Source organism: Phyllobates terribilis, unplaced genomic scaffold (assembly GCF_046119375.1).
Source record: "Phyllobates terribilis strain yellow unplaced genomic scaffold, ASM4611937v1 Scaffold_5__5_contigs__length_657084704, whole genome shotgun sequence".
Lineage (NCBI taxonomy): Eukaryota > Metazoa > Chordata > Amphibia > Anura > Dendrobatidae > Phyllobates > Phyllobates terribilis.
This window is the reverse complement of record NW_027362765.1, coordinates 227,701,677-227,727,363: the sequence shown is the minus strand read 5'-3', so window position 1 is coordinate 227,727,363 and position 25,687 is coordinate 227,701,677. Positions and strand designations below refer to the sequence as shown.

Genomic DNA, 25,687 nt, shown 5'->3' with positions numbered 1-25,687 from the left:
AAGCCCTGGCAGGCTATGGCCTGAAGGTGAAACCATCGAAGTGCCACCTGCTGAAACCAAAGGTCCAGTACCTAGGGCACGTGGTAAGCGCGGAAGGAGTGGCCCCCGACCCTGACAAGGTCACGGCAATCAAGAGCTGGCCTAGCCCCTCGAACATCAAAGAGGTGAGACAGTTTCTCGGGTTGGTAGGCTACTACCGAAGGTTCATCCCCGGGTTCACTAAGATGGCAGCTCCTATGCAGGACCTCCTGATCGGACAGTCCAAGTCCAGAAGTCAAAAGCCACCCTTCAAGTGGGATAAACCGGAAGAGGAATCCTTCCACCAGCTGAAGTTGGCCCTCACTGGGGATGAGATCCTGGCCTACCCTGATTATGGCCAGCCTTTCATTCTCCACACAGATGCCAGTAATGTGGGACTGGGAGCCGTACTGTCCCAAAACCAACAGGGCAGAGAACGGGTGATCGCATACGCCAGCCGGAAGCTGAGGCCCACCGAAAGGAACCCGGAGAATTACAGCTCCTTCAAGCTAGAATTCTTGGCGGTGGTGTGGGCCGTGACGGAACGCTTCAAGCATTACCTGGCCTCCGCAAAGTTCACCGTGTACACGGACAAAAACCCGTTGACACACCTGGACAATGCAAGACTGGGTGCCCTGGAACAGCGGTGGATGGCCCGTCTCTCCAACTATGACTTCGTGATCAAGTACCGGGCAGGCAAAACCAACGCCAACGCGGACGCCCTATCAAGAATGCCTCACTTACCTGAAGGTGACGAAGACCCAGAAGAGCTGGAAGAGGTAGAACTCCCCGCGTTTCACCGGTATGGAGCCGCTCAACACTCTCACCGCGTGAAGGAGGAGGATCTAACAACTGTGATGATGAATCCCCTACCTCACCACAGCTGGGCCGAGACCCAAGATAGTGACCCTGCAGTCCGCCTGGTGAAAGATCTGCTGACCCGGGAAGACGCCCGCCTAGATCCAGATGCCCCAGAGGAAGCCAAGCAGCTATGGAAGGAGAAGAGCAAGCTGTTCCTCTACAAAGGCAAGTTGTGCAGAAGGATTGTTAACCACCAGACGCACGAGCTGACCTGGCAAGTCATGGTCCCAAGGCGAGATGCAGCTATGGTCCTGGGGGCTTACCATGACAGAGCGGGACACTTCGGTTGGAAGAAACTGGAGTTCCTACTAAGAGGAAGGTTCTTTTGGGTCGGCATGAGAGGGGCAGTAGAAAAGTGGTGCAGAGACTGTGGCCCTTGTTACCTGAGGAGGAAGGACCGCACCAGCCAGAAGACACCCTTGAGGCCCATCGTCACCATGCAGCCTCTTGAGCTGGTAGCTCTGGACCACGTCAAATTGGCTCCAAGCCGGTTCGGATACATCTACGCCCTGACAATCGTGGACCATTATTCCCGTTTTCTAGTGGTGGTCCCGGTAAAGGACTTGACAGCCCAAACAGCGGCCCAAGCCTTCCAGCAATACTTCTGCCGTCCACACGGGTATCCGGAACAGGTCCTGACAGACCAGGGTCCAGCGTTTGAAGCTGAAATCTTCCAGGAGTTCTGCAACCTCTATGGCTGTAAGAAGATTCGTACAACGCCTTACCACCCCCAAACCAACGGGATGTGTGAGAAGATGAACAATATAGTCATTGATCTCCTGAAGACGTTGCCCCTGGAGGAACGCAGCCTGTGGCCAGAAAAACTGCCGGACCTGGTAGACATGTACAACAATATCCCGGTGAACGCTACAAACTGCACCCCGGCTTACCTGATGCGAGCCAGACCGGGTAAGCTGCCCGTAGACCTGGAGATGGGAGTCCTAATACCTGAGGACACCTCCCCGGATGCGGACTGGGATACGGAAAGGCAACTGCAGTACAAGAAGGTACAGGAGAGTGTGGAGAAGAGCCTGGCCCAGGTGAGAGAGAAGCAAGAAAGACTCTTCAATCAACACGCCCCTGCTAGTCCCCTAGAACCTGGTGAGCAAGTCCTAAAGCGAAAAAGAAGGCTACATAAGTTTGACGACCAGTGGGAAAGGGAACCCTACACCGTACTGCAGTCTGACCACGACAACCCAAAGGTGTGCGTAATCACCAAGGACGGAGGAGAAACCACTAGTGTCGTCTCCAGAGACCACCTCAAAAGGTGCCCCGAGCAACTCCGCAGTGCAGAAGAGGATCAGAGTGACCTTGAACCCGCAGAGGACAAGGAAGAAATGATCAGCACCGTTCTCGGAGAGTTCCCTCAGTCCTGGACTCGCATAAATGATGCCATAGTGGTACCCGTCCTGCATTTCCTGCAACCGGCACAGCAACAACCAACACCAGAGCCGGAAGGTGAAGAGGAGCAAGCGGTTCCAGAGGCAGAAGAGCCTGTTCCAGCAGCCCAGGAGAGTCAACCCTCTGCTGACAGTGAGCCTGCCATGCCTGCGGTAAGCCAAAGGACCCGCAGACAGCTGCCTGCCCTACCTGTACACCCAGCTGGTAGCTGTACCCCTAACGCTAGTGGGGAAAGCCAGGTTGGTCCACCACCAGACAGTGGGTTAAGGAGGTCAACCAGGAGCACAAAGGGGCAGATACCCGCTCGCTGGAGAATATAGAGGGTACTAAAATTGTAAATAACCTTGTTGCCAAATGTTGAATTGTTTGCCAAAGTTACCTGCATGTTTATTTATAGTGTGTTTCAGTCTCTTGCAGCAACCGTAAGGATTCACAGGTTATGGACTTATTATAACCGGGACCTTGTGTGGACTGCATTCTGAGCCTAACCAGGAATGAACTAAGACTGTGAAGGACTTGGGGTAGGACAGACCCCCACCTGGTTAAGGCTCCCGTTGTTTTTGGTGATATGGACACCCGGTCACAGACCACACTGTGACCTAAAGAACTCAATTTGTGCGTCGTTTGTCTATTAATGTTTTATTGTTGTGCATATTGTCTTTGTTTATTGTTTAGTCCCGGAGTACTAATTTTCACTAGGGGGGAATGTGTCACCCTACCTGGATGCCACTAGTGTAATAAAGCTGTGTCTGAGAGCAAGGGGGAGGTTCTCTGGTCAGGGGAACATTAGCATGCAATGCCTCCTGTCTCAGGCCAGTAGGGGGAGCAGGCTGCCCCTATAAAAGCTGGTACTGGGGACAGGGTTAGAGAGAACTGGATTGCCTGTCTCAGCTTTGAGACGTGTCCCAGAGTGGAGCAGGGACAGAAAGTTGCATTGTAACCTAAGAGGAAGTGTGGCAGTAGGAGAGAGCCACAAGCCAGAGACAAGAGGCGAAGAGAGCCTGTCTTGGCAGAGAAAAGACTTAACTTTACCAGACTTTGGTGTCTGAGGCTGGAAGGATTCCACATCCCCCAGCAGAGAACCAGAACGCAAGGGACTGTACATTCCTTGGCCTAAGAAGCCTGGAGGCCCTGCCACAACCGAAGGGACCAGTAAAGCCGTACAAGGCTGGGAGCAGAAAGGAACCCACGTCGCAGGCCATACAGGCGAGAAAGCACGGAAAGCTCGGAAACGTGGGCTGTTATCCTATCAGGAGGAGAAAGTCAGAAGGAGCGCAGAAAGCATGGTAGGCCTACACCCTCACCCTGACCAGGACGAATTTCCCCGTTGCTCTCAGACATCCAGGTCCCCTCCTAGCTGGGACTGTTTGTGGGTCAGTTTACCTGTTTAGTAAAGACCCTGGACTGCAACCTGTTGTCTGTGTGCTCCTTGCTCCCCCAGCACTACCATCTCTCCCACCATCCACTATACTGCCCTGGGGCCGCACTCTTCCCGTGGGGAGTCACACTACCATAGCTGCACACCTCATCAGCCCCAGCGGTCTGCATGCAGCGGCGGTTCCTATTAACCACAATCCACGGGTGGCGTAGTCGGACATAATCAATATAACGGACTACCACTGGCCTGACCACCCTGAGCCACGGAACCGGGTTGCCACTACTACTCCCATCGTTTTCCCCTATTGCCCGGATCCGAGTGCCCCACGGCCCAGGGGGCGAGTCACTTTCAGTAAACTGTCCAGACAGCATTTTAATCTTTGGTGTAACCCTGTATCTGCATATTATTTTGGCAGATGACAGGTTCCCTTTAAAGGGTTACTGTCACCATGAAAATACATTCTAAACCACAGGTACCATAAAATTGAGCAAGAGGAGCTGAGTGGATAGATATATAGTTTTGTGAAAAAAGATTCAGTATAACTTGTGTTTTCATTATTTAGCCCTCGGCTCTTTCTGGGTCTTTTTGTCCAGTGGACGGTCCTATCAGTCACTGACCGCTTTCTCTGTGTGCACACTTCTAAAAAGAAAGCTGTCAGTCACTGATAGGACCCTCCACTGGACAGAAAAGCCCAGAGGTTTAAATGATAAAATCACAAGATATATTGAATCTTTTCTCTCAAAAACAACATATCAGTCTACTCAGCTCCTCCTCCTCTATCACCTGATGCCTGCAGAAAAGACTGCATTTTCATGGTGACAGCTTCCCTTTAAGTTGATTTTACTGACATAATGTCCATGGTGTTTGGCACACTATGTGCATACTTTTGCACATATACCACATGGCATTCATTCAGGATTAGAAGAGTAGAGGCAGGCTACTTAATAGTACTCTGTCAGCACAGAATGACAAACCAAGTACAGGCGTTTGGTGCTTCACGGTGTGGCCAATCTGACTCGCCCAGGGGGGATATATGGGGGAAACTCGGTACCCGGGCCTTTACCTCCTTGGGATGTCGCAGCAGTCGGCTCCCGGGCCCGTCCTCTGGGTCACTCTTTAAAAAGGGTTTTAGTGTTTTTGTTAACAGTTTGTCTCGTGACGCCACCTGTGGTTTCTGGTAATAGTTACCAGCGCTGCTGCAGACCTCCGGGGGTGATGGGATGGCAGCTAGGATGTTTCTGCTCCCCACAGGCGGATCGAGCCCCCGGGGCAGAGTTGATAGATGGGATGCAGGTGAGAGATGGCCCGGTCGGGTCAGGGGGAATGACGAACACGCACACAGGGGATTCGCTTCAGAACATTTACTGGTGTAACGGCAGGTATGGTCCAGGGTACTTGCTAGGAAGGATGCACTTCAGGACTCTCCCCAGTGAGGGGGTATAAGGCCTCCTGATCCGTTTCTTCCCCTTTCTAAGCTTCTGGCCCGCCTGGAACTTGGCCTAGCTTCTATGTTGTGTTGCTCTCTCACCTGACCCCTTGGTAGTAGGACTTTTCCTTGGTAACCACTATCCCTGGACGCCGTGGCCTTCGTGGTTCCTAGTCCTGTTACTGATGGTAGCTTCAGAATGACCAGGGGTCTGGAAGCCTCCTGGTATGCCGGTTGTCACTACTGGATGTAGAGAACCCTGTAGGCGCGGACCCGGTGTCCGGATTGTGTCTTGGGGTGAGCAGGTGATGTTCCTCTGCCCCCTCAACTCCTCTCTCCTCACCTCTTGCCTCGGCCACACTCGGGGCCCTCAACACTCACAGCAGCTCACATACTGCTCTCAGACTACTCTCTGACTAAAAACTCACTGCCTAACTCCACCCGCCATATATATATCCCTAACAGGGCTCCCTCTGGTGGTTTGAGGTGGAAGGGTGGAGGTGTCTGTTTGTAGTGAGGGCCTCTTGTGGAGAAGTCCATCCATGCACCCTTTTGGGTCCTGTGGTACCTATAGTAGCAGGGTGCCACAAATCCTTTATATACACCTTCCCACCTGTTTGTTTTCCATCTATCTCCATCCTTCTCAGCCTCTATGAAGCCAGAGATGTCAAAGAAGAGGGGGGTGGAGATAGAGGGAAAACAAGCAGGTGGGAAGGTGTATATAAATGATTGGCCACACAGTGAAACACCGAGCGGCGGGACTTAGTTTGAACAGTCATTCTGTGCCGACAAAGTCTCTTTAAAGGCATTGTCAGGAATTAGGCTATAGGCAAGAGTTTTTTGAGGAATTTTTGGAATGAAACTGAGAGGAATCCTACTCCCAATCTCAAAATTCCTCAAAAAGTTAGAGTTTATGCTCAGTGACTTTGTGAATATGATGACTTTCTGCAAATGCAGACTGAGGGAAGTTCGCTGCACCAGAGGTAATCCTCCGAAAGCATTCCTGCTACAAAGTATTGTGCCTATGCACAACTATAGAAGGTGAAGACCTAAACTAACTTAAACCAATTTTTTAAGTTTTTATTATTAAAAAGTAGTGATGAGCAAGCACTAAATTGCCCAATGTAAGTCAATGGGAAACGCGAGTATTTTTCATGCGGCTCCCCCCGGCGGTCAGCAGAGGGCCTAAAAATTGCTCAAATCGATGGCAACAGTGCTCAAATGACATGGGAACAGCATGGGTAAGACCCCTGGAAACATTTCTGACTCCCAGGTCACTGTTGTCAACAACGTTGTCAGAGTATTACGCCACTTTTACGGACTCACAATAAAGCATACAAAAACAAAAACAAAATGGATTTTCCTGGGAAATATATTAAGGAACATCCTTTCCAGGGTAATGACTTGTATATAAGGCAAAATAAATAACCAAAATCAAAAATCCTCCTCCACACCTTGGGCTATGTTGACACGTAGCGTTTTTGATGCGTTTTTGCACTTTTGCATTGCTTTCAACAAAGACAAATGCATTCACAGGGAAATGTCATTTTAACATTTTACAACCTTATCTGGCCATGTAGTGTGTGACACATCACCAGACACATGCATCCAGTACTGAAAAGACATGGGAACAGCATGGGGAAGACCTCTGGAAGAATTTCTGACTCTCAGGTCACTGCCTAAAAGTGTGCCCAACATAAGTGATCCTTGGCACATGTGAAGATGCCTTCTGCCATGCAACTGTCGTTGCAGACTTGCAACAATCACCGTCCACGTCCTTGTCCCAGTGCAACGTTCAGTTGTCCCTACCCCATTCCTTGGAATGCAAGCGCAAGTATGCAGCCAGCCACCCACCCACCAGCTGCAATACTATTCTGCCAATTTTTAGACAGCTGCTTGCACTTGAAATGTGGCCTTTTAGGCTCGTGGAGGTGGAAGCTTTTCATAACCTCATGCCGGTGGCGGTCCGGGTGTCCATACTCGGTCACCAGCCACCACTGTTTCTCCCGGTGTCATCTCCGCCTTCCACAAGCACGGGTCCCACAACATTACCCGTGACCTCCCCAGTGCACTTACTGGGAAGGACCGCCTAACCACAAACACGTGGACAGGTGAATGTGGCCAGGGACGGTAAGGAGCCAGTCCACAGCTTTTTTTGCTGAGTTGTATTTCACCATAGCCATATTCTTGAGCTTAGTGAAAGGACTTGGGAAACCATATCTACCCAGCTGTCATTTCTCCCAGGAAGTCCTCTAATGCAGCTTGTTGCAGAAGCAATGGCAGCCCATCCAACATCAAGTCGCACTTCTCGGTGGTGCTTTGACACACAAAAATCTTTCTTTGCACATTTAATTTCATGAATACAGAGTTGGACAATGGCCTGATCTGTAATGCGGTTTAAGAAATAACATGCATAAGCATAGCTGATCCACATTAAAAAAGCAGCCATAGAGTGTCCGGGAACCTTCCCCCACACTTTTCTTAGGCAGGGCAGCTTCTCGGCAGGGTTGGACGGGCCCACCAGAGAACCGGAGACTCCTCCGTTGGGCCCTGGCTTCTCCTTCAGGAGAGTTCATAGTGCTGAGTTGATGCCATGATGATGATAGAGGCTACCATCTGCTTAGTTTTCTGTTACTTAGAATGCAAGCGCAAGTATGCAGACAGCCACCCAAGCACCCACAGGCCGCAACACTAAACTGCCAGATTTCTGGGCAGCTGCTTGCACTTGAAATATGGCCTTTAAAGGCTCGTGGAGTCGGAAGCTTTCAAAACCTCATGCCGGCAGTGGCCGGGTGTCCATACTCGGTCCCCAGCCGCCACTGTTTCTCCCGGTGTCGTCTCCACCTTACACAAGCAGGGGGCCCACAACATTACCCATGACCTCCCCAGTGCACTTACTGAGAAGGACCGCCTAACCACAAACAGGTGAATGTGGCCAGGGACAGTACAGAGCCAGTCCACAGGTTTTTTTGCTGACAGTTGTATTTAGCTCGGGGAAAGGACTGGCATAGAGGGAAACTGTATCTACTCTGGATGTCATTTCTCCATCACCAGGTTCCGCCCATTGTCACACACGACCATGCCTGGCTGTATGTTCAGCAGTGAGAGCCACAGATCAGGCGGCTGTGTTACAGCTTTCAACAACTCTGTAGCGCTGGGCGGTTTGTCAATTAAGCATTAAGCATGTTATTTTCAGCACAGCCTGTAGCTGAACAATGTGATTAAATTGAGGTTAAATTGGTGACGCTGTTTTTTATACTAAAGAAAGATCCTATTGTTATGTTTTTTTTACGCTAGTTTTTAAGACAAATTCATTCACCGGGAAATGTCATTTTAACATTTTACAACCTTATTTGACAATGTGGTGTGTGACACATCATCAGACACATCCTGTTTTATTTATGATGGAGGGACTCTGAAAGTCATAAAGCCTATTTTTATAGGGCCATCAGATGGCCCTTACTATTCTTAAAAGGCCAGCAGTCGGCCCTCGCTATTGTTAGAGAGCCATCAGCCGACTATGCTTTGTTGTTCCCTTTATTAACAAGTGGGTCTCCTATACTGTTATTGCGTATCCAGTGACTGCAAGGGCTGCCAAAAAATTGGACGCAACCCAATACCCCTTTGAAGAGACATAGAAGAGGGTGTCAGTAAAAAAAATGTTCCCATTATAAAAAAAGCGGGTCTCCTATAAATGGTAATGCCCATGCTGTGACTGCAAGGGCTGCAAAAATTTTGGAAAAACCCCTCTAAGAATTTAAAGACAAATAGAGCAGGGCCACAGTAACAAGGTATAACATGTTCCCATTAGAAAGGAGGGTCGGCTATACAGTTATAGGGTATGCAGTGAGTCCAACAGCTGACAAATTTTAGGAAAAACCCCACTAAGAATTTAGAGACACAGAGCAGGGCCACAGTAACGACAAATTCCCATTAGAAAGGAGAGAGTCTCCCATAGTATTGGCCTATGCAGTGAATGCAAGGGCTGCCAAAAATTTGGAGGTACTTCAATGCCCCTTGGAAGAGACATGGAGGAGGGCTTCATAAAAAAATGTTACCATTAGAATGGAGCGGGCCTCCTATGCTAGTAATGCCCATGCACTAAGTGTATAGGCTGACAAACAGTTACCCCTGGGGGGTATACATGAACATACTGCATAAAAAAATTTTTTTTACGGCCATCATAAACACCCTTTAAAAAAATTATGTGGATGTTGCATCATGGACCACGGCCACCCTAGTGCTATGGTGGTGGAGGACAAGAGCAAATAGCGAAAATCAGGAAGCGTATAACAATGTGTGGGTGTGAAAAGGTACATGGGAATATACCTCCCAAGAAAAGACACTGGATTTGAGTTTATGCTACGCTGCTATCATTCGATGGTGTTGAGAAGTCTGGCCCAATCCAGACCTTGTTCATTTTTATAAGAGTCAGCCTGTCAGCATTTTCAGTTGACAGGCAGATGCGCTTATCAGTTATAATTCCACCAGCGGCACTAAAAACCCGCTCTGATAAAACGCTGGCGGCAGGGCAGGCCAGGACCTCAGGACCTCCAAGGCAAAAAGAGCCAGTTCATTTCACGTATCCAGCTTGGATACCCAATGATTATAAGGCACAGAGGAATCACGGAGGACGTTGGTACCGCCGGCAAGGTGCTCCCTCTCGCCTGTACTCCTTGGTTGTCCAACGAAGTGTGCCATCTGCCGCCAGCGTTTTCAGATGGGAATTTTTTTAATAGTTCCGCAACATGGGCCTTTTGGTACAGCCCAATTTTTGTAGACCTGTCCGCCTCAGGAATAAGAGATATAGAGTTCTCCTTGTAGCGTTCGTCTAGAACTGTCACCAACCAGTAATGGCTGTCACCCAAAATTTTGAGAACGCGAGGGTCATGGGAAAGGCAGCGTAACAAAAACTCAGCCATGCGTGCCAGACTACTAACAGGCAAGACTTCCGGGTCCTCACCAAGAGGATGACTGACCATGCTCTCCTCCTCCTCTCTGTCCTCTGGCCATCCACGCTGAACAGACGGTATGACAGCTGTGCAGATAGTTTCATGCACTATAGACGGTACTAACTCCTGTCCTTCCTTCTCCTCCTGATGCTCATTGTCACCCAATCCACATTGGGATGAGATGAGGCTTGGCTGTGAGTAATCACCCTGTATGGTTCCTTACTCCATCTCATCGTGCTCCGCCTGCAATGCATCCTCTTTGATTGTGAGCAGAGAGAATTTCAGAAGACAGAGAAGCAGGATGGTGACGCTAATTATGGAGTCATCGCCACTCACCATCTTGGTGAAGTTTGAGAATGGTACATATGTCTGACATCCATGTCCACTCCTGAGGTCTTATGTGTGGAGTCTGAACTGAACACTGACGGCCTTGTTGATGCTGGTACTCAATAACTGCCCTCTTCTGCTCACAAATCCTTCCCAACATCTGCAGTGTAGAGTTCCAATGCGTGGGGACATCACACACCAGTCAGTGAACAGGAAGCTGCAAATGCTGCTGAAACACGGCAAGGGCGGCGGAAGCTGTAGCTGACTTTCTAAAATGGGCACAGAGGCGGCATACTTTAACAAGCAGATTCGGCAGCTCCGGGTAGGATTTGAGAAACCGCTGAATCAAGAGGTTAAGCACATAGGCCAGGCATGGTACCTGTGTGAGCTCGCCTCGCCTCAGAACACCACCAGGTTCCGGCCATTGTCACACACGACCATGCCTGGCTGTAGGTTCAGCGGTGTGAGCCACAGATCTGCCTGCTCTTTCAGAGCTGTCCACAACTCTTCAGCATTGTGCGGTTTGTCACCTAAGCATATTAGCTTCAGCACAGCCTGTTGCCGCTTGGCCGAGGCAGTGCTTCCAGCTTGTGACTGATGTGGTCATTTCGGAGATGGAAGCTGAAAAGGAGGAGGAGGCTGAGGAGGATGAGGTGCAGGAGCGGTAGACCGTGGGGGCAACTCTGATTGACCTAGCTCGCGCAATTCTTGAAGTTGGGAGGACGTGTTCCGTCCCAAGGTCCGACAGGGTCCTGGCTTTCACTATGTTAACCCAGTGTGCCGTCAGCGAGATGTACCATCCCTGCCCACAAGCACTTGTCCACGTGTCCGTGGTTAGGTGGACTTTACCGGTAACTGTGTTGTTGAGGGCACGGCTAAGGTTTTGAGACACGTGCTTGTGTAATGCAGGGACGTCACACCGGGAGAAATAGCGGCTGGGGACAGAGTACCGAGGGACGGCCGCCGCCATCAGGTTGCGGAAATGCTTCTGTCTCCACAAGCCAAAAAGGCAACATTTCGAGCACAAGCAGTCGTGAAATGTGAGAATTTAGTAGTGTGGCCTGTGGGGCGTTGGCTGAATATTTGCGCTTGCGTTCCAAGGACTGGGGTATGGACAACTGAACACTGCGCTGGGACAAGAACATGGACGTGCTTCCTGATGCTGCTACTTGACAGTGTGCAACGACAGGTGCAGGGCAGGAGGCATCTTCGCATGCACCATGGACAGGGGATTGGCTTGCATGCACAACAGCGGAATAAGCAATGCAGACACTGTTCCTGGACCCTGGGGTTCGGCCCACAAAGTCGGGTGCTATGCTGCCATGTGCCTGATAATGCTGGTGGTGGTCAGGCTGGTCGTTTTGCCACTCCTGCTGATGCTGGCCTGGCAAGTGGTGCAAATGGCCTTTTTGGGGTTATTGGCAGAGTCTTTAAAAAACAACCAGACTCGGGAAGACCTAACAGTTGTACTGGTAACTTCCTTTGTGTTGGTGTTACGGGGAACGGTTGCCTGCCTTCTGTGTGCGGCCACCACACTGCTTCTTCCTGCCTGTTGGGGTGCTCTGTCTCCCTCCCCCTGTGTGCTGCTGTCCTCGCTCTGCATGTCATCCTGCCAGGTTGGGTCAGTTACTATATCATCCACCACCTCGTTTTCCACTTCTGCACCCTGGTCCTCCTCCTGACTTTCTAGCAATTATGTCTCATCATCGTCCACCTCTTGTGACACTTTCCCACCGTCGCCTTCGTGTGACCATGGCTGCTCAAATATTTGGGCATCACTACACGTGATCTGGTGGTGGCTATGTGACTGGAAGCATTATCCGCTATCCAACCAACAACCTTTTGACACTGCTCTGGGTTCAATAGTGGTGTGCTGAGGTCCCCTAGAAATTGGGACAGGAAGGTCAGGCGAGAAGATGTGGGTGTTTGTTGTGGCACAATTTCAGCTTGCCCACGGCCTTGTCCTCGGCCTCTACATGCACCATTACCATCACGTCCAGTTCCCTGTCCCTTGCCACGTGCCTTGCCCATTTTAAATGGAGGACAGTATCTTCCACGCTCACTACAAATGACTGAGTTTGGAGTGAACTTATAGGTGATTCGTGTGACGGAGAAAACAGAGTTTTAAATACCAGGCCTGTAGGTAAGTAGTTTGAACAGCAAACTGCTGTGAATTGCTTCACTGACACACTAAAGGAAATTTTTAATGGAGGCCAGAAATGGCAGTATTTTCTGACAACGTATATGTGATCCATGTGACGGTGAAAACACAGTTTTAAATAGCTGGATTTCTAGCGCTGTAATACGGAAAGGTCCTGGCTGTATTCTGCAGTGCCAACAAGCAAATGGCGCAGAAAAAAAGTATTCCTGGCCCCTGAGACCTGGGCCTTTGTATAGAAATATCTAACAGCAGCAGAAGGCAGAATTGGAATGGAGCCTCTTGTGCTATATGCACTGCAGTCTGCTATATACCCTGCCTGCCTGCCTGATAGCTCTGCAGATGGATTAGTTAGTCTTCAAAAGGACTGTTTGTTAAGATGGATATGACGCGCCCCCTGGGCCATGTTCAGGGGATACCCGGAGCCGGATCTGGATAGGGGTAGTAGTCCTTGTGGCGGTGACCCGGTCCGTGCCCAGGGTGTCAAACTAAGTGGCAGTCTATGGCAGTAGATGTTAACTTGATCGACTACGCCACCCGTTGAGTGCGGCTTTGAAGCCGCCGCTGCAGAACAGTCCACTGAGGCCAGGTGTATAAGGATGTGCAGCGTGGTGGTATAACCCCCAACGGGAGGGGTATGGCCTCAGGGCAGCAGGTGTGGATGATGGGGGTTGTGATGATGCAGAAAGGAGAGGCAGAGACGTGAGATGCAGTTTCAGGGTTTTTACTCACTGATGTTGCTTTGGTCACTCTGGCCTTGAGTGACCACCCGAGCCGTGCTGCGTCCACCAGGTGCGGGACTCGGCTAACCCCCAGGCAGTTCCGGAGCGTGGTCCTGAGCTTCCCTCTCACTCTCTTTCTCCTGGCCGTCCCCACCAGGGATCCACCTTTGTCCGGTTCCCTTGGGCCTTCTGATGGTAAAACCTTCTCCGGCTTTCCTGACCCTACTCTTGGTGGATGTGGTGAGGGTCGTGGCAAAACTCCGGTTCCTGGTTAAGGGTTACTTCTGCCTCTGCCAGCTTGGGATCCGGTGCCCTCTTCTGCCAACCCTTCACCCTTTTTGGTTTAAGTCTGGGTTCTTAGGGTTCCTTCTGACTCTGCTTCTCTGGGCCTTTCTTCTCTTCCTCTCTCTTCACTGCAGGCTTGGCCCTGGAGCTGGGCCCAGCCGGAGCCACAGCTCCCTGTCAGCCCTCCTGGCTGAACTCTTCCTAAAGACTCCCTTGTCCTAAGATGGTGCCCACCTTATATACTCCCTCTATGTGTGAGCCCAGGTGACCAGCACCCAATGGGCTCCTAGCTTTACCCAGAGTACTCCCCCTATCTGCCCCTACACTACTGGGATGTTCCACCCCCCTCCCACTCCAGCCAGGGACAGACGCTGTCGTACCTGCACATATACTTGGTGGGAGTACCGTAGTTCTGTCCCCCGGAAATGGGATGTATGTAGTGCATGCAGCCTACTGAGCTCAGTCCCACACTCCATCCTTACCCGGGAGTGGAATACCACACCTCTGGGTCGAGGTGCAATACCCCTGTAGCAGCCGAGTCCTCAGGGTGCTACAGATATGTGTAATGTATGGTTTTTCTCCCTACACTACCTAATACACAAGCAAATCTCTCCCTGACGCAGCAGCAGCTCTCCCTACACTGTCTGATTCCGGAGTGACTGTGACGACCATGGTGGCTCCAGGTCTGATATAGACCTGATGACGCTCTGCGGCCAGTCAAGCACTGTAATGCCACAACCAACATGGCTACGGCATTACAGTGAGTGGCAGTCAATCCCTGCATGTTCATTGGCTCTGTAAAGAGCGCCAAACATGCAGGGAGGAGACCCGAGCTCCTGCCGAGCAACCCCGGAAATACTCGGCGAGCGCCGAGCAGTGGCGAGCACGCTCGCTCATCACTATTAAAAAGCAGTAGAACAGAAAAAAAGTTATATAAATTTAGTGTTTTTTTACCAGTTACACCCAAGATATTTTTTTCCATTTCCAATACACTAAACAGCAAGTTAAATGGTGACATTAAAAAAAAGCTACTATATGAAGGTACTGTAGGAAAAACAAGAGCGAAAAAAAAGAAATTGCTTTATCCTCAAATGTTTATGGAAAAAAAAAGCTTGTCATTTACACTTTATTTTTATCAATATAGTTTTGTTTGGTTTTTAGCCTACAGTATTAATATGAAGTTACTTTCTTTAAAAGGTGACTCATTACCTTTAGATCCAGATCAATATGCGTTTTCTGCACTCGTGGAGGATTTATCACAGAATAGTCAATTTTATTATGGACATCAAGATCTGCAGTAACTGAAAAAAAATAATTAGGAAGAAACTAAAGATGAAAAAGTATGTATCTTTGTAGATGACCGTTGTAATTGGATATGTCACACTGAATGGTTTCTGGCTTTTGATCAGAAAATTGGCATAACTGAAAAAGGATATTTTGTCTAAACATTTTTTTTGCTGTTGTATCTTGCTGTAAGGCCACGGCCCCGACATCAGTATTTGGTCAGTATTTTTCTTAGGAGTGGGAGCCAAAACCAGGTGAGGAAAAATCAGAGAAAAGGTATAATAGAAACAAGTCACCAATTCTGCATTTATCACCCACTCCTGGTTTTGGCTCTCACTCCTTCAAAAAAAAAATACTGACCGAATACTGATAGTGAGGCCGTGGCCTAACTGACTTGTCAGCTTTGTTGTCTAGACTGAGTTTGAATGAGCAGAGTCATCATATTATCATTAAAGAGGCAAGTTTAACCCGTTACCCCCGAGGGTGGTTTGCACATTAATGACCAGGCCAATTTTTACAATTCTGATCACTGTCACTTTATGAGGTAATAACTCTGAAAAGCTTCAACGAATCCCGCTTATTCTGAGATTGTTTTTTCGTGACATATTGTACTTCATGATAGTGGTAAAATTTCTTTGATATCACTTGCGTTTGTCAAAAAATCAAAAATAGTTAATAAATAAAATTTCCCATATGTCTACTTTACATCAGCACAATTTTGGAACCAAAATTTTTTTGGGCTAGGAAGTTATAAGGGTTAAAAGTTGACCAGCGATTTCACATTTTTCCAACAAAATTTACAAAACCATTTTTTTTTAGGGACCACATCACATTTGAAGTGACTTTAAGGAGCCTTTATGACAGAAAATAACAAAAAGTGACACCATTCTAAAAACTGCACCCCTCAAGGTGCTCAAAACCACATTCAAGAACTTTATTAACCCTTCAGGTGCTTCACAGGAATTTTTTGGAAAGTGGAAGAAAAAAAATGAACATTTAACTTTTTTCACAAAAACGTTACTTTAGAACCCCAATTTTTTTATTTTTGCAAGGGTAACTGGAAAAAATGGACCCCAAAATTTATTGTGCAATTTTTCCTGAGCATGCGGCATGGTTCGGAAGGGAAGTAGCGCCATTTGTCTTTTTGAATGTAAATTTTTCTTGAATAATTAGCGGACGCCATGTGGCGTTCGGACAGCCCCTGATATGCCTAAACAGTGGAAACCCCCCACAAGTGACACCATTTTGGAAACTAGAGCCCTCAAGGAACTTATCTAGATGTGTGGTGAGCACCCTGAACCCCCAGGTGCTTCACAGAAGTTTATAACATGGAGCCGTGAAGATAAAAAAATCAAACTTTTTCCACAAAAAATGATTTTTCAGCCCCAAATTTGTTATTTTCACAAAGGTAAAGAGGAGAAAATGGACCCCAAAAACTGTTGTGCAATTTATCCTGAGTACACCAATACCCCATATGTGGGGAAAACACACTGTTTGGGCTCACTGCAGAGTTCAGAACAGAAGGAGCACTGTGTGACTTTTTGAACGCAAAATTGGCTGGAATTGAGAGCGAACATCCTGTCCCGTTTGGATAGCCACTGATGCGCCTAAATAGTGGAAACCCCCCACAAGTAACCCCATTTTGGAAACTAGACCCCTCAAGGATTTTATCAGGGGGAGCAGTGAACATTTTGAACTCCGAGGTACGACACAGAAATTGATAACATTAGGTCATCACATTGAATAAGTTGCCATTAGTCTTGAGCGCAACTGCTCACTACTTGAGTTTGCATTGGGTACACACGTATGCACTATGTATCGCGGGTGCTCAAGTGACATGCTCGAGTCCCCATCTCGCATGTTTCACGGTTGTTACACCCAAAAAATAACATGTGGGGATCGCTCGTGTATGGCAAGCAATCCCCGCCAGGTTTTTTTGGCCGAGAAGCCTATGGAGCAGAGACTCGAGCAAACTCAAGTAGAAAGCACTTGCGCTCAACACTAGTCGCCATATCGTCATTTTTTTTCTTTACTTTTGAAAAAATCCCAACCCCAACACAACCCTCACCCTAGCACAACCCTCACCCTGGAGTTTATTTTTTACGCCTTTCCTCATGCCGTATATGTGATTAGATGACTTTATTCTTCTGCTCAGTGCGATTACAGCGATACCAGATTTATAGCTGTTTATTATTGACAACTGTCACATTGACAGCTGTTTTTTTTGCAAAGACTAGTTTTTTCATCGCCATATTTTGAGAGCTATAGTTTTTCCATATTTCGGCCGACAGAGTCATGTGACGGCTTGTTTTTTGCGGGACAAGTTGGCGTTTTAATGGTACCATTTTCAGGCACATGACATTTTTTGATTGCTTTCTATTCCGATTTTTGGGAGGCAGAATAACAAAAACCAACAATTCAGGAATAGTTTTTTGGGTTTTTTTTATGCCGTTCCGCTTATGTTAAAATTGATCAGGTAGCTTTATTCTTTGGGTCAGTACGTTTACAGTGGTACCACATTTATATCTTTTTTTATGTTTTGGCGCTTACACAATAAAAACTATTTTATAAAAAAAATTATATTTTTTGCATCGCTTTATTCTGAAAGTTATATCTTTTTTATTTTTTGGCTGATGGAGCTGTGTGGCGGCTTGTTTTTTGCGGTTTAAGATTACGTTTTCAGTGGTACTATTTTTAATTACATTCATCTTTATCGCGTTTTATTCCATTTTTTGTTTGGCGGTATGATAAAGAATCGTTTTTTGCTTTGTTTTTTATTTTTTACTGTGTTCACTAAAGGGGTTAACTAATGAGACAGTTTTATAGGTCAGGTCGTTCCGGATGCGGCGATACCAAATATGTGTACTTTTATTGTTTTTGTTTTTTTTCATAATACTATTTATTTATGGGGATTATTTTTTTCATTTTTTTTTATATTTTTTTTCTTTTTTTTTTCTTCACTTTCTGATTCTTTTTTAACTTTCACACGATGTCCCACTATGGGACTTTCAGTTTTTGCAGGCTGATCGCCTGTATAGCATAGGGATGCAGCACCATCCCTGTGCTATACAGCCTGTCAATGCTGCACAGGCAGAAGATACTGTGATCGTGCACTGCGCATGATCAAAGTATCTTCCTGCTGTCGTCATGACGACATCCAGGTCACCATGACAACCACGGAACCCGGCCTTAGACAGCGCAGCACGCCGGTGAGGAGGTAATCAACGGCGCTTACCTCCTCTTGCCACCAGAATTCCGGCAATCGACTTCTTTCACAGCATTTTGGGGGTTAATGTGCTGGGAGTTGTGTGGGACCGCTCCCAGCACATAGCAAAGGGTGTCAGCTGTGACAATCATCTGACACTCGGCGGCGATTGTGCCAGCACAGCCTGTGTGTGGGCGGAATCCCCGATGCATACTAATACGTATCTGGTTCATAAGGCCCAGGATGCAGATACGTATTAGTACATATCATGCTAGAAAGCTGTACTATGGGAGGCCTACAACAGGCAGAATAGTAGTCACTATGCATTTTTAAGGTGTGTGCTCTAGAAGTTCTAGCATTAAAAATTTCTAAATCCTGCAGACAACTAGAGCGGTTATTAGATTTATCATCATTAATATGTTGTTATCTTAATGCTTTCCATAGTACATAGCTTAAAAAGGTACAGTAGTAACATTATACCATACACACTGAAAAGACTCAGTATGTCTTTGCCCTGTCTGTTCTCTATGGAAGGGACAGCTACATCATAGTTTCTTGGAGATATTAGTCATCTGACAACTGACTTCCACTTATTTCAGCTGCCATTTAAGCACATGCAAATAGCGGCACTGTATACAGATACAGTAAGTACCCTAGACATTACTGTAGGATCAAAACAAAAAGGGGATGTCAAACTATATACACACCCTGGATCAACCTAGTTTAAAAATTAAAAAAACACAAAAACATTATACTATAGCATATTCAAGAAGGTATTGATAAATAGTTGGCCTTGAATATTCCTAAAAGACTAAAATAAATCACGCTGCTATGGCTCCAAGGATTATCTTTTACAAGTGCGCGTGCTAAATTTTGGTAGAAAAGGTTACTACGTCATGTTTAAATTGTGATCAAGAAAAGTGAACACTGTCGGCTGAAGATTGGAACTTCTGAAAAAAGTTTACAATGGCGTCTTGTTCTTGCAGGATTATGCTCTCACCTACAACTCTTGTATCGTCCTGCAAAAATTCAATGCAATCACACTTGCTGTAGACTTCAGTGTAAGTCGCACCGGACCATCGATTTGTCTGCCACTTGGCTGTATTAATTACAGAAAAATGACACCTCTAAAATACTTGAAAAAACAGCAAGACGAAGACAAGTTGCAGTTATTTTTGTTGCATGACTTTTATGAGAATTGCCATCAGGCGACAAATGTCAGTACCTAGCCCTGAGCCTTAGAATGACTTCTTGATTAATGATATAAATGTATATGAGTTGAAAGATGATTAATTACGTCAAAACATGTTTTTTTCTAGGCAAGAGCAACTATATATCAATACCCCTTTAAATAGTATTATTAGAGATGAGCGGTGTTCGAATCGAACTGTTCGCCAATCTCAAATTCGAGCTGTTTTGGGCGGTGTTCGAGCCGTTCGACGAACCCGAACGATTTGAAACAAATCCGCCTGTTCGAGGTTATGTTCGATAACTGTTCGTGCACCAAAATCATAACTGGATTTTTTCACAGTAATGCTGAAAATCAATGTTAATACGCAGTTTGAGTGTACAGCGGGGTGGGGGGAGGGGCAGGGGATGGATCTCTGCAGAAATAATGAAGATCTCCATTTTTTTTTCTCTTTCCCGCATTTACAGTGGGGAGGTGCAGTCTGTCAGCCAAAATTATTTTACAGGCAAGATGCAGCTAAAAATTCTTAGTAATTTGAAAGCTGGTGGAGCTTAGTATAGATGGCCTAATAGAATGAGTACCACACACTGCTAAACTCCACCAGCTTTCAAATTACTAATAATTTTTAGCTGCATCTTGCCTGGAAAATAATTTTGGGCATATTAGCAGTGTGTGGTACTCATTCTATTAGGCCATCTATACTAAGCTCCACCAGCTTTCAAATTACTACCAATTATTAGCAGCATCTTGCCTGTAAAATAATTTTGGGCATATTAGCAGTGTGTGGTACTCATTGTATTAGGCCATCTATACCAAGCTCCACCAGCTTTGAAATTAATAATTTTTAGCTGCATCTAGCCCAGAAAATAATTTTTCTTCCCAATAGTGGTAGCAATAGAAATATGGGGCGCGCGCCTGGCTAACAAAAATATACGCTTCATAGCAAAAAACACCAGCCTAGCACACTGCATTAATAAGATGGCATCATAGTCTCTCCCAGTGCTAGGCCTACTACGCCGGCTAGCATTCCTGTGCCTAAAACACAATGTATGGGTCCACGCTAGCCACGATGCTGAGGGGTCTAACGCTGCTGCTAACGCTTTATCACAATTCAATTGGCAGATTTACACAGAGCTCCTCCCCAACGCCCACCCATCGGGCAACAGTTGCCCACCCTCCCTATTGGATCTAGTGGCGAATAGTTGATGCCATTAATCAGAGCGTCAGTTACCCCGTCGACGTGGCAAGCATACGGTAAGGCATGGGAAGAGTGGACACAACTAGTAGCAGGCAGACGGGTTGACCAATGTGAACAAGCCAGATCACAAGTCACCATAGAATTTCTCCACCAGCTAATGATGAGGGGCATATCAGGGGCGTCAGCGCAGCGGCGTCTGACCGAAGTAACATTTCACTTCCAACTACTGAATTGGGGAGATGTGACAAAGAGATTCATCATCAGACAATCCATAAAAGGGTGGAAAAAGGGTCAGCCAAGTCAGGAGTGTAGACGTCCCGTCCCGTGTCACTAAAACTGATTTCTTACATCATATCCCTAACACCATTAACATGACACTCACAATTTGAAGCAACACTACTGTCTACTGCATTTGCGATCGCCTTCTTCGGGGCGCTATGCATAAGAGAATTAGTCCCTCAATCCAAAATTACCACCAGTGGAGGCTTATTACACCAGGATTTAGTTATAGCCAAAAATGCAATACGTCTAAGCATATGCAAATCGAAAACGGTTCCAGCGGGCAGGGGCACTTGGGTACTTCTACAACCCACAAACGGTACACTGAGTCGGGTAACAATAGTAAAAACATATATAACCATCAGATCACAAAGTAATTTCTTCCTATCACACATTGATGGAATGCCATTATCAAGATATCAGTTCCAAGCTATATTTAATAAATGCCTAACATCGGCAGGGAACCACCCCAAAGATTACGCGACACACTCATTCCGCATAGGCGCGGCCACAGAAGCAGCAAGAGCAGGACTGTCAGAAACGGAAGTTCAGAGTATAGGGAGATGGCGATCCACGTGTTTGGCGAGATGCATAATACCGGACTTGTTATCCTAATGTGGTTTGTTTCTTTTACAGGTGACGCTAAACCAACAGTGTGGGTGATAGGCCACTTGTATATATATTGGGCAGAAAAAAGGGCGAAAATCCACCCAGGTGGGAGGAAATTAGAGTTTCATAACACATATTTCAACTGGAGAGGTATTAGAGGCCTGCAATGGCCACAGGTACTAATGGAGGTAATCAAGGTAGCGAGAGAGGCAAGAGGTCCAGTCATCTTAGTTATACAGGACGGGGGAAACGACCTAGGTCATCACAAGAGCGCATAACTAATGGCAATAATGAAACTAGACACTGAGCGCTTCAGAGAATTTTTCACAAAACTAAACTATACTATGGTCAGAGACTGTGCCGATAGCGGTATGGCAAGGTGCGCGAGACATCACGGCCATCAAACGGACAAGACGGTTAATAAATATTCGGACGGCAAAATTTAGAAGAGACAGAGGCGGTGTAGTGATACGACACAGACAACTGGAAGGAGATAAAGCAGGCCTCATACAACCCGACGGTGTTCACTTAATGGATATTGGACTGGATATATTCCTGTCAGGACTCCAGGACGGAGTGGAACAAGCGTTAAGAGTGATGGGTGGGGGTCAGAGTCCTGCATACGAGTACGCAGGATCCTCCGTGGCCTGGAAATAGAAAGGACATGTTGGAGAGTTACACTTGTTGGCCAACTTGCCGGAGTGGAGACCCAGGGCATGCTGCAACAAGCTGAATTTTAGAAATAAAAGGCCTTTCTAATGGAATGAGTATAAAGAGTTAATAAAGCTGTGACCGATCCTCACCCATCCAGTTGTGAGAGTTACATTATTGTATTGTCAAGGAAAGGCGGGCGGTAGGGGGGCTGAGCGTCTGGGTTTGGTTGGGGGTCCCCACAGTCTGCCTAGGCTAGATGCAGTTAAAAATTCTTATTAGATAGACAGGCAGTGTAGCTTGCTTCAGAGCTGGGCTACTACGCTGACTAGCAGACACTGAAGCTTTGGAGAAGACCTCTGAGTAAACAGCTCTTCAGACTCAACCATCTGTGTTACCCCAAGCCATAGTGTATGTAGTTTCTTACGGTTAAAAGGGGGGGGGGGGAGCGACCCAACCCACCTGGAATTGACGATGCCAACATCACGCAAAACACAGCAAGGGGACTCCAAAAAGAGTCTCCATTTTTTCCAAACTTTGTGGCACAGACACCACTTAAGTGGCATCAATTGCACCAGAGTTGCTTAAAACGGTTGGTGAGGTGATTTTACCAAATCCTCAAGCTTTTAGTGTCCCCAGGATGACACAGGGGTAGAAAAGTCCTTGCGGATGCATGATTTGTTCATCTTTATGAACGTGAGTCTGTCTACATCCTCAGTGGACAGCCGTGTGCGCTTATCTGTCAGCACACCACAAGCAGCACTGAACACACGTTCAGAGAGAACGCTGGCTGCAGGGCATGACAAGATCTCCAAGGCGTGAGTGGCGAACTCCGGCCATTTTTCCAGTTTAGAAGCCCAAAATGAGCAAGGGTCCAGTGACACAGTCATGGCTTCAATGTTTACTTGGAGATACTCCTGTACCATCCTCTCTAGGCGTTGACTATGTGTCAGACTTCTTGCCTCCTGTGGCCTTGCAAAGGATGGTCTAAAAAAGTGGTGAAACGATTCCACAAAATTTCTGTTATCAGAAGTTTCTGTGTTACTGTTACGGTTTGAGTGATGAAGACTCGACAGTCCCACGGTTGGCAAGTTAGAACTGTGAGATTCACTATGTGCACCACTGGTGTTTTGTGGAAAAGCACATATAAGATTCTGCAACAGCCTCTGCTGATACTCCTGCATGCGTGAATCCCTTTCTATAGCAGGAATTATTTCCGCAAATTTACTTTTGTATCGGGGATATAAGAGTGTGGCAACCCAGTAGTCGGGATTACTTCGAATTCTGACAATCCGAGGGTCATGTTGCAGGCAGTGCACCAAGAAGGCACTCAGGTGTCTTGCGCATCCAGGATGACCAAGTCCTTGTTGTGCTTTTAGCGAGGTAAGAATCATGCTTCCTTCCTCTGCCATCTCCCCCCAACCTCGCACAACAGAAATGTGATCAAGGTCTCCCTCATCTGATGAGTCTTCCATGCCCATTGCCAGTTCGTCCTCCACTTCTTCCTCTGCTCCTGCACCTTCCTCAACAGTTTGGCTGCTACCATTCGCCCTGGTTAATCCCTCTCCCCCACCCTCCCATGCCTGCCGCTGTAGCGCTGGCGTCCCTGCCTAGCTGTTCCCCTCACCTCTGCTCCGAGCCCGGCGTCCTCCTCCCGCTCTGCTGGCAGCGCGCGCTCCTTCCCGGCCACTGTGCTTAGGGCGCGCGCGCGCTCCCTCCTTCTTAAAGGGGCCGCACGCGCCGTCCTAAGGAGTCCCCGGCCAATGGCCGGAGGACTTCACCATATATAAGGCACCTCCTCCAAAATGGAGGTGCCCGAGCAATGTTGTTGCACTGTTCACTACTCTGCTTCAGCCCTCAGGTCCCGTTGCCAGTTACCTGCCAGTTACCTGCCAGATTCCTGCCAGCTTGCTGTCTTATTCCTGCCTGATATTCTGCTACCTGCCTGCTAGCCTGAGGTCCGACGGTCTGCCTTCCAACTCCTGTCAGTCTGTCTATGGACCAGCTTGCCCGCTCACCTGGGAGCGCACATCTGCTACCTGCCTGCTAGCCTACCTGGAGGCTCCGCCGTCACGTGCTGTGACCACCCGCCTGTCCAGGAACTTCTGCCCGCTCACCTGGGAGCGCTCATCTGCTACCTGTCTGTTGGTCTTCCTGGAGGCTCCGCCGTCACATGCTGTGACCACCCGTTTATCCAGAGACTCTCGCCTGCTCACCTGGGAGCTCACGTCTACCATCAGCCGCCACAGGTCGTACCAATCCTATACCCAGAGACTGCCCCGGTCACTTGCCGTGACCTCCTGCCCGTTCATCCAGAGACTGCCCCGGTCACTTGCCGTGACCTCCTGCCCTTTCATCCAGAGACTGTCCCGGTCATCTGCTGTGACTTCCTGCCTGGTCGCCACCCGCTCCCTTACAAGGACCGCCCCCTTGTATAGTAGCTCAGAGGTTCCGCCTCCCAGACCCGTTACAGCCGCCTTGGTGCTGCCGACCGTCTGGACCTTGGAGATGTTATCCCTTCCGCATACGACTCCTCCTCTACTTCCTCCACCTCCTCTTGTCCCACCACCTGACTCCGAATTCTGTTTAACGTGTGCTCCAGCATGTAAATCAGTGGAATAGTCACGCTGATAATGGCATCGTCAGCACTAAACATCTTCGTCGCCATTTCAAAACTGTGCAGAAGGGTGCATAGGTCCCTGATCTGAGACCACTCCTGCAGCGTGATTTGCCCCACCTCTGGATCTCGTTGGCCCAGGCTATACATCAGAACGTATTGCACCTGGGCTTGTCGGTGCTGCCACAGTCGCTGCAACATGTGCAGAGTTGAAATCCACCGGGTAGGCACATCGCATTTCAGCCGGTGAACTGGCAAGCCCAACGACTTCTGTAGAGATGTAAGTTGTTGAGCTGCGGGATGCGAACGGCGGAAGAGAGCACACAGCGACAGTGCCCTCTGCAGAAAGCCATCTAGTCCGGGATAGTGGGCTAAAAATTGCTGGACAACCAGGTTCAACACGTGAGCCATACAAGGCACGTGTGTGACATTGCCCCGGTGAAGGGCCGCACCCAGGTTTGCAGCATTGTCGCACATGGCCTTCCCTGGTTGCAGGTCCAGTGGAGACAACCATTCATGAAACTGGGTCTCCAGAGCTGACCACTACTCCGCAGCTGTGTGACTCACATTTCCCAGACATTTCAAAGTAAACACAGCCTGATGCCGTTGAGTCCTGCTGCCAGCATAGTAAGGAGGTGTGCAGGATTCCTTCTGCGCACACCTCCTAGAAAGCGGGTGGCATTACCAGACAGGCTTTGCGTGCAGGTGGAGAACCAAGAGGAGGTTGAGGAGGCAGAAGCAGTGGAGGAACTTCGAGATAAAGAGGATTGACGCACAACTCGTGGGGACGGCAAGACTTGTACAGCAGCCCCTAGTCCTGCTGTCACCATAGTTACCCAGTGCCCAGTCAGCGACATGTAACGCCCCTGTCCATGCCTACTCGTCCAAGTGTCTGTGGTGAAATGCACCCTGTCACACACAGAGTTTCTCAAAGAAGAGGTGATGTTGTGTGCGACATGCTGGTGGAGCTCAGGCACACCTTTCTTTGAGAAGTAGTGCTGACTGGGCATCTGCTACTGGGGCACTGCGACGGACATAAGGTCTTGAAAATCCTATGTGTCCACCAGGCGGAAAGGCAGCATTTCTATAGCCAACAGCTTGCAGATGGTGAAATTCAACCTCTTAGC

General features: G+C 48.0%; 1 protein-coding gene across 2 annotated transcripts in view; it reads right to left on the bottom strand.

The window, feature by feature from the left end:
* The window catches only part of LOC141271071 (bactericidal permeability-increasing protein-like), a 205,415-nt gene that overhangs the window by 82,153 nt on the left and 97,575 nt on the right, over positions 1 to 25,687 (bottom strand). For both annotated transcript variants that reach the window (XM_073681172.1, XM_073681173.1), the window contains exon 8: positions 14,738 to 14,829. In XM_073681172.1, coding sequence (XP_073537273.1) covers positions 14,738 to 14,829 — 92 coding nt within the window. The remainder of the gene's footprint in view (positions 1 to 14,737; positions 14,830 to 25,687) is intronic.